This window comes from Galeopterus variegatus, unplaced genomic scaffold (genome assembly GCF_000696425.1).
Source record: "Galeopterus variegatus unplaced genomic scaffold, G_variegatus-3.0.2 Scaffold24843, whole genome shotgun sequence".
Taxonomy (NCBI): Eukaryota; Metazoa; Chordata; class Mammalia; order Dermoptera; family Cynocephalidae; genus Galeopterus; species Galeopterus variegatus.
In genome coordinates, this window is record NW_007750954.1 from 1 (window position 1) to 9433 (window position 9433).

Consider the following 9433-nt stretch of genomic DNA (forward strand, 5'->3'; position numbering starts at 1 on the left):
GAAAGAACCCCAATACTAGCTAGAAGATATACGTCTTTCTCAGGGTTTGCACCAGGGGGAACAGAGAGTGTCTGGCTCAGTACAAACCTGTTTCCATTACTACATTACCATAAATCCACCAACATGGCATTTCTTAGCTACAGTGAGTTGGTGGTCGTGTTTCCACAGGTTGTTCCCGTACAGGAGAATATGTGAAAAATGCATAGTTTGGGGCTGATAAAAACAAGTATAACCATTAAAAATTTAAATGCACTTTGTTTCAAATGGGAGGGCAAATGCTTGCCTTACCTCTATGAAATTGTAACAAAAATTTTTCTGTACTGGGAAGCAAAAAAATGTATTAGGAAAAACCCTAGGTCCAATTTTCACTATATTTCCTTGGGTCTACATATAGAATTTGGAACTTCTAAGAGCACCAGTTTTGTTTTTTGAACAGTGCATAGAAATTGTGTGGTCATAGGATCAACAATATATTATTAGAGTGAATGTTGGATAGTTTCAAACTGTTAACCTTGAGATTTTTTTCTAATAGAATCTTGTTTTCTTTTTCCAGCATTACAGTGTTTCTGCCACCTCTGTACAAAAGACAATTTTACTTGTGTGACAGATGGCCTTTGCTTTGTCTCTGTCACAGAGACCACAGACAAAGTTATACACAATAGCATGTGTATAGCTGAAATTGACTTAATTCCTCGAGACAGGCCATTCGTATGTGCACCCTCTTCAAAAACTGGGTCTGTTACTACAACGTATTGCTGCAATCAGGACCATTGCAATAAAATAGAACTCCCAACTACTGGTAAGTTGTTGTATAAGACTTTTTTTCTGGATTCTTCAGGAAAAGCTCTTTGACTCTGACTCCAATTTTAGTACTGGAAGGGATTGTAGAAATCATGTAGCCCAACTTGTTCAGTTTAAAGGCAAGAAGTGACTTGTCCATAGTTGGAGAGTTATAAGAGTAGCCAAGATCCTGACTCCTGGATATGAGTTGTTTGAGAAGGTGGTTCCAGGATAGACTTTCTTTGAGGTCTGTTATGCCTAAAAGTGTAGCCTCATAAAAGTGAATTCTGACAAAAGACCACAGCAGCAGTATGTCCTTAGGGTGTACCCATTTTGTTCCTCAGAGTGACTTTCTTCTTCGTTGTATAATGTTCCTCCTACCTTTTAAAGCAACCAAGAGCCACTTTAATGGGTGGGGATTGAGAGCAGCACTAACAGGTTAGATGTTTTCATTTTGTAATTTCATCTTGTTTTATGATCTTTACGTATGAATTAATTACACATGATTTTGAGATTTTTGGTCCTTCACCCATAGTTGACATTTTAAAATGTCCTGACAGAGCCAGCAATTAGGCTTCATAAACTCTTAGGATCAATTTTAAGGTTATGGTTTAAAATGGAAGTCTGAGCACACGTACGAGTATTTAACTCTTTTACCACTTTCCCCATATTCCAAATTACTACTGTAATAATCAAAGGAATATAAAAATGAGAGAAACCAATATTAATACTAGTAGAATTAATGGAAGAATGCTACTTACATGCCAACACTTGTGAGGAATTTCTCCAATTTGTAGTATAGATGACACTAGACTAGTGAAGAAATGAGTAACCATACAAGAAAGAAGTGAAAGGACCTCTGGCAAAATCCCACCAATACCTTAAGAAAGAGGGCTGGGGATGAGGTTAGGCTATAAGGCAGACTCTCAGTTTTCTTTTAGGAAGTACATGGTTTAGTGCTCAGAGGAACAGACCACTGTGCTCACTTTCCACTCAGATTTTGTCCAGGCCTCATGCTCATTAAAGTAGGAAGCACTAGTGTAGCTCATAGGAAAAAGGCCAGACCTACCAGTTACAGACAGGAGGCAGCCTTCCACCTAGTCTTAGCATGACGGGGAAGCTCCCTTTGGTAAGGCTTTGTCAGACTGTAATTTCTTTGTGACTTTTATGTAGGCATCTGCTGTTCTAATATGGCAAAGAAAATGATAACCCCCAAATATCCCATATCCATTGTTTGAGCTTAAAATATCTGAATAGAGATTTATAAAACCGTAAATAAGTCACCTCATTTCTAATAGTAAACATGCATAAACTCCTCATTTTCAACTCCAGGATAAGCAAACAGCAAAAAATTACCAAGTAAAAAGATTAAGTGCTTCAAAAGAAGTAGACTGAACTAGATAAATTAGAGTAGATGTCATCCTATGCAGTAGGTTTACCATGTGATAGTGTAGAACTTTCAGTCTAAGGTCTATTTTCAGTTGTTCATTATGAAGTGAGAATCTTTCACACAGTTGTTAAAGATTCAGATGAAAAGCTCCAATTGATGAATGTTTTTAAAAATGCAGTATTGAGAGTGAACAGCAGACTGGATACTGTAATTTTATAGTCAAGCTTTATACAAGCTTAAGGCACAAGCTTAAGAAATTGTGTTATAATTCAGAGAAAATGATAATTGTTGAGCAAATTAGGAGATACAAAAGACAGATCCAGATGATCCAATAAACTTATTAGAATTCTAGAAAAAGGCATGAGAGCAGACAGAAGAGAGAAGACTATCTGGTAAAATTAATGAAAAAAATACCCAAAGACATGTAATTAGAAAAATGTCAGATTCAAGAACAAAAAAAATCATATAAGCATTGAGGACACGTAAAGCATTTATTGCCTATAAAAGGAAAATAAATGTTCAGATTTTCTACTTTTTTAATTATCAGAGAGCATTGGAACATTACTTATTGATTGTCACCCAAAATCCTTGAAATAAGCCAAGATTTTTCACATACAAAGGCAACAGCCATCTTTAGTAATTAAGTATTTAGTGAACAAGGACCTATGTATTTATTCCTGATGAAATTATTAGAAATAGGGTTCTATATGATAAGAAATCAGTCCAGGGGCCGGCCCGGTGGCGCACTGCTACAGTGCGCTGCTTGGGAGTGTGGTGGCGCTCCCGCCGAGGGTTCGGATCCCACATACAGACCGGTTCCCGCTCACTGGCTGAGCGAGGTGCGGATGCGACACGGAGGTTTGTGATTCCGTTGCCGGTCCTGGTCCGGTACGGGCGCAACACTGAGGGTTGCAATCCGTTGCCGGACACGAAAAAAGACAAAAAAAAAAAAAAAAGAAATCAGTCCAAATGAACATCTCAAGAATGGGAAAGATGTGATATGAAAAAAATGGTGCTGAGCAGTGAACCCATAAGGCTCAAGATGAATGTCAAAATAATTGTAATTAATATGGTTCTGAAGGCCGACCCCGTGGCTCACTCAGGAGAGTGCGGCGCTGGGAGCACTGTGGCGCTCCCAAAAATAAATAAATAAATAAATAAATAAATAAATAAATAAAAATATGGTTCTGAAACAACTCAAAGTATTAATTATTAAAAGAGATTATAAGAAAATAAATGTTCTGGAATTAAAAGTCCAGGTGGTTAAAACAGACTAGAAAGTAAATATGTAAACTCTATTAAGAAAAAAAAAAAGAATATATTTTGCCTGAAAAAAATCTGTGGAGATATATATGCTAAAATGTCAGTTGTTTTGGAGGGGCAAGGCTATAGTTATTTTTTATGTTTAGTTTTCACTTTTTGCCTACCTGTATTTATACATTTTTCTTCCTGCTATGAGTATGTACTGGCCTTGGAATAAGAAGCCTAAAGTACTTTCCAGATTACTGGTTCCTTTATTAGTGACTTAAGGTAATAAGTGGGGAGGTGCTAGGATATTGGTGGTGGCTGGCCTTGTGATTAGATGATGGCTGGAGTACACAAGAAGAGTAAGTGGGTGCTGACAGAGCTGATGACCATAAAAGGAGAGTTCTGGGAGAAGACTGACCGATCCATTTGTTCTGAGTTAGAGCCCTGTGAGCTTCTGTGTGAGGCTCTTTGAATAAGTAGTGGCAATGGCCAACTGCAGGAATTGTGGAAGACTAGGATAATGTGGGTGTCACCTACAGTGTTTGTTGTTTATTTCACTTGAGGCCCTTTTTCAGTAAAGCCATCACCTGGCCTTGGTCCCGTTGAACTGGCAGCTGTCATTGCTGGACCAGTCTGCTTCGTCTGCATCTCACTCATGCTGATGGTCTATATCTGCCATAATCGCACTGTCATTCACCATCGAGTGCCAAATGAAGAGGATCCTTCGTTAGATCGCCCTTTTATTTCAGAGGGTACTACATTAAAAGATTTAATTTATGATATGACAACATCGGGTTCTGGATCAGGTAATGTAATTGTTTCTCCTTTTTCCTAAGAAGTCTTTTAAAAATTAACTTTGGTGTTTATTTTATTAGTTGGCTTAGTTTGTTAAAACTTGTGATAGTATGAACAGTATTCCAGGTCTGAACCTAATAAAGGTCTTTAAGCTTGGTCTATATCTGACTGTTGTTAGTTTAGTACAGACAGATTGGAACTTACTGTTGCAATAAGTCAGCAGGGTAGCTCCACAGTTTATAAATTTCAACGCATTCTCACCTATGTGATCTCATTTGCTTCTCCTGACTGAGGTAGAAAGGTTAAGGACAATTCTCATATAGATGAGGCTGAAGTTCAAAGATGTACAGATGAACTGCAGGTGCCCATTCTATTCAGAATTGTTTAGCAGCTTTATTTTTATATTTTAAAGCAGGCATGTCAGAAATGTATTTGGACTTGTGAAGGTTATTTGCTTTCTTAACATTATATGAAATTGCTGTCTTTAGCTCAGACCTGGTTTGTTATTAAACTAATAAATTCTTATTTTCTCACTTCAGAAAAAAATTCTAACCAACTTGTTGTTTAATACATCTGTGTGGAATTATGGCCCCTTTTCTCAATTCTGCTTGTTGATTTCTGTGGGACAGAAATAGACTGGCTAATTGTCAGAATCATCCCAAGCTGGATTTTGGCATAGCAATGCTTCATGTTTATACTGAAGGGGAATTATGTTTTACTTTTTCTTGCAGGTGGTTTGAAAGGATACTGAGAGAGGAACACCCCTATCCCTTACAATTTTGGAATTTGATACTTGGCTAGTAATCAATAGATCTAGATTCCAGTGTAAGCTTTGTCATTGATTAGCTCTGTGACCTTGGTTAAAAACCATTTTACCTCTTTATGCTTTTGTTTCCTTATCAGAAATATGGGACAGATATTATTGAAAATACTTAATGTGGTTTGTTAGGACTTTTAAATGAGATAATGCTGTTCTTTGAAAAATATAAGTCAGCTTTAAGGGGAAAATTCCTGGATAAAGTGAAGATTTGAAAACATATATAATGATAATTTTACTAATTTTATAATCAAGTGATATTAAAGGAACATTAAAGCAGAAGTAGTAAAATCACATCTAATGATACAGAAAGTTCATGTAATGACAAATGTCTCTTTATTTTAAGGAAATGAATATATACTGGTATGTATGAATATTTGTTCATTCATTTAAGTATGAGGAAACTGATTTCATGAACAGAAGTCTTTTTCTATAGAATTTGGCCATATATATTCAATAAGTGAGCTCTGTCCATGGCTACTGGGACACATAAGGCTTGCCCCAGAGCCCAGGTCTCTTAAGGCAACCTTAGGGACTCCTGAGACTGTGGTGGGAGGGAAGCAATGAGAGGTTTGACTGAGGAGCACCCTGAGTACTGAAGATGTGACAGTCTTTGGGCAGGAGTGGTGGAAGAGGTTATTTTAGGGTTTTCCTGGGGTTTTGCGTTGATTTTGAGTTAGTTCAAATGGTTTCCAAAGAAGATTTTACTCATTCTAGAAATTATCCTGGTACAAAACAGTGATAAGCAAGGACCAAAGTCACAGAAAAACAAGGTGGCAACAGATCATTTGGAATTAATCCCTTGGACTATTCTCTTCTTGCCACGTTTATACCTGGGGAAATAAAAGCAGCTCGTGCTGCTTGGCACAGTGGCATGTATTAGACCTCAAGAGGAACAAGCCCACCTAAAAGATTAAAAGGAATTGCTGTGTGGATGGCAGTTGATTTCTGAATAAGAATATATTTGTTTACCTTTTAAGATGTAGACATGAAATAAGGAATGGAATTATTCTTTTTCCATTTTATATATATTTCTAGATCCATCAGGGACCATAGCTCTCTGTTTTCTGAAAGTTTCTCTTCATCCTTTTAATGCCTTACCATGCAAAAATTTGTCTACATTGTTTGTTTGCTACCTCTGCGGCAGTTAGCTATATCTCATGCTTGAGTTATTTCATTTTAAAATGAAAGTGGTGAACCCTGCTGTGTGCATGTCGCTGGATTGTTGTGAAGTTCAAAAGAGACAAGGTGTTTGTATGAAAGCACTTGGTAAGTTGTAAAGTTATGTCCAAATGACAGGGGTTACTCTTATAGAGAAAACATTTGGAAGAAAAGTCTGACAAACAGTATTAATTTGCTGCATTATACAATAAAGCTTAATTTAAGGCTTCTTTTCCCTGTCATAGTTCATTGTGTGCTGAATTCCTTCTGAACTTATCCAGGCATCTTCTGTTGAATGATAGCAGAAAATGCCATCTGTTTCCCTTCTATTAATTATAAAGCCTTAATGCCACCTTATGCAATGGGCTCAGGCCTGTGAATAAGTTAAATGTCTATCCATAATACCCTTTTTATTGCTTTCACTCATTGGGGAAAAGTTAAAACTGAGCATTTTATGTTTTAAATTCCCATGTTTATTATTCAGTTCCATGACCGTAATTGAGGAAAGGCCCTATCTCTACCTCTCAAAGACTGTACTTTTAACTTGGAAACTTCAGGGAAGACAAAGAAGAGCTGGGTTCTGGAAGCTCTAACCTTGAAGATAATCTGATTTTTGTTGTATTAATTTGAATCACAGGTTGTACATGTGTTCATATTTAAGCCACATGGTAATTAGATTGTAAAGTGTGTGTGAGTGTACGCATGTGCATATGTGCCAGTTTTTGGAAGGGTGAGTCTCTTAGGCCATTGTTCATGTCTTTTACATGCTTATGATCTCTTGTAATATGCATGTTGTTCAAGTCAGATATTCATTGTTCACTGCATGTGAAGCTGCTGGGATCCTATTTCCCTATTGAAGTTTTTTCTCATGTAATAAAAAAGTAAAGCTTTAAGAAAGCAGTTTTTTCTCTCCTTTCTTAAAGCAGTAAATATAGAGATCTGAATTAGGCCTGTTTATTTTTGTCTTTAGAAGAAAATTGTTACTTTTCAAAACTACCCAAGTATTCATGTGGGTTATGGTAACCTCATTATAGATGATATGATGAATTTAGATTTGGTTTTTAATGTTAGTTCTGCATCTAAAATTCAGTGGTGAAGAAGAAGACAAAAACTTCCTTTGTCCTGTTAGCCTTTCTTGACCATCCCTTTTACGTGAGTCCTGAACCTGTCAGTCATTTTCAGACTTCCTATTTGTGATTCCTTTTTCTTCTTTCTTGCTTGCCTTCCAGATTAATCTCTAGAAATTAACTCTAAAGTATACTTTATGTACATGGTGTGGCACTATATAAGGCTTTAAGAAAATTTAATAACTTAGTATCTATACTAAACAACATAGTTAGGAATTGATTATTCTTAGTACAAAAGAGCTCCTTGATTTAAACAAGGGTTTTTCACAGACCTATTTTTATCTAGTAGTCTCCTTATAAACATAAAAACAATAGTTTATAATTAGACTGCTAACTATTTGCAGGAGGTAGGGAGGGTAGAGCAAGGGTAAGAAAGGACCCATTTGAGAAACTTAAAGATGAGAAGAGCTTCCAGTTGTTTTAAAGACTTAACATTTGGATTTATAAGCATTTTACATTAGGGAACCAAAGAGAGCAGATAATTTCTTTACCATCATTGGGTTAATTAGATCTAGCAAGCAGCTTTGAATATAGATGATAAATAACACATTTATGTGTACATAAATTGTGTAAATAAAATACTAATGTAGAATATGATATACACTGGTATTTTATAAAATTTAAAATAATTCCTTAGTGGATGGGGGATATAATAAGTGATTATTCCAAATATAGTGTGACTTAAATGTAGGTAGTTAGTACATCCTTTTAAATGAAATAAGACAATATTTAAAAATATTTATTTTAGAGTAAGATGAGTTCAATTAGTGAAAAACATAAATGCCCCATTATTAAGGTAAATTCCTTGGCATTGTTCTTTAAGATAATAGTGTTGCTTAGATAGCCAGTTGCCAGCAAGTAAGTTGCATGCCTTGAAATGGTTTCTGTGATAATTACTGATTTATTAAAAATTATGCCAGAATTTACTTCTGTGTTTCTTGTGTTATCTTTTTCTCCTCCTGTTAGTAAGACTCTTACCAGATTCTAGTATTTTAAAATTACCCTCCCCTGCCACCATTCATGGCTTTTTCTCCCCCCACCCCACCCCAGTAGTGGTTCCTCTTTTACCTATAGCTCTCATTGATCATCTTCATCTTGAGCCTGGCAAGCCTGGCATTCAGTACTGTTCATTTTCTGGTGACAGCTTACCTTCTATTTCACTGCCTTGCCACATACAAGGGTACTTCAAAAAGTTGGTGGAAACTAACAGAATTAAAAGATGACACAAATATTTCCAAGAACTTTCTGAAGTGCTCTTGTATATCCTCTCTGATTATCCAAGCTGGTTCCCTAAAAATGTATCATGCATTTCCTCCTTCTGCCTTTGCTTTGCATGTTCTTTCTACCTAACCATCTTATTTCCTTTTCTCTTAGCCTTTTGTCCTATCCCTTCTATAAAGCACAGTCAAAATTCAACTTAATGTACAAAGCCTACCTTGACCCTCTAGGCAGGAGTTTCTTAATTCTTTTATTGTATTTATTGTCTTATTTTTATTTATTCATTAATTATTATTATTATTTTTTGCGAATGTAGTCTGTATCTCCCCAGTGAGATTGTAAATTCCTTAAAGGTAGAGCTTACAGAGTAATACTTTTCTGGGTTACTCTTTAGTGCCTGTCATGGTATTTGAAACACATAATGTTGAGTGTGTTGAATACTATTTATTTTTATCTTTAGGTTTACCGTTGCTTGTTCAAAGAACAATTGCAAGAACTATTGTGTTACAAGAAAGCATTGGCAAAGGTCGGTTTGGAGAAGTTTGGCGAGGAAAGTGGAGGGGAGAAGAAGTTGCTGTTAAGATATTCTCCTCTAGAGAAGAACGTTCATGGTTCCGTGAGGCAGAAATTTATCAAACCGTAATGTTACGACATGAAAACATCTTGGGATTTATAGCAGCAGACAATAAAGGTCAGTAACATTTGCTTTTCCTTACGTTGAGTATCACAAAATACATTTAAGCTTTTTTACAGATAATGGCTACTATAAACATTGTCAAATTTGATGAGAAATAGAGGTTTTTTGTTTTCATATAGATTAGATCCACTACACTGTCAAATACAATATTAGAAACTTTTAGAAACAGGGACTTCTTAAAGATTTTCTTGACTCTTGAC

General features: G+C 36.0%; 1 protein-coding gene across 1 annotated transcript; it reads left to right on the forward strand.

Moving 5' to 3' along the window:
• Positions 1-553: 553 nt before the first annotated feature.
• LOC103583617 (TGF-beta receptor type-1-like) lies at positions 554-9227 on the forward strand (the record flags this gene model as incomplete). The annotated part of the gene is made up of 3 exons (XM_008564883.1): positions 554-799; positions 3994-4224; positions 8997-9227. Coding segments are annotated over 3 exons (708 nt in total), but the record flags the coding sequence as incomplete, so codon positions are not given.
• Positions 9228-9433: the final 206 nt, after the last annotated feature.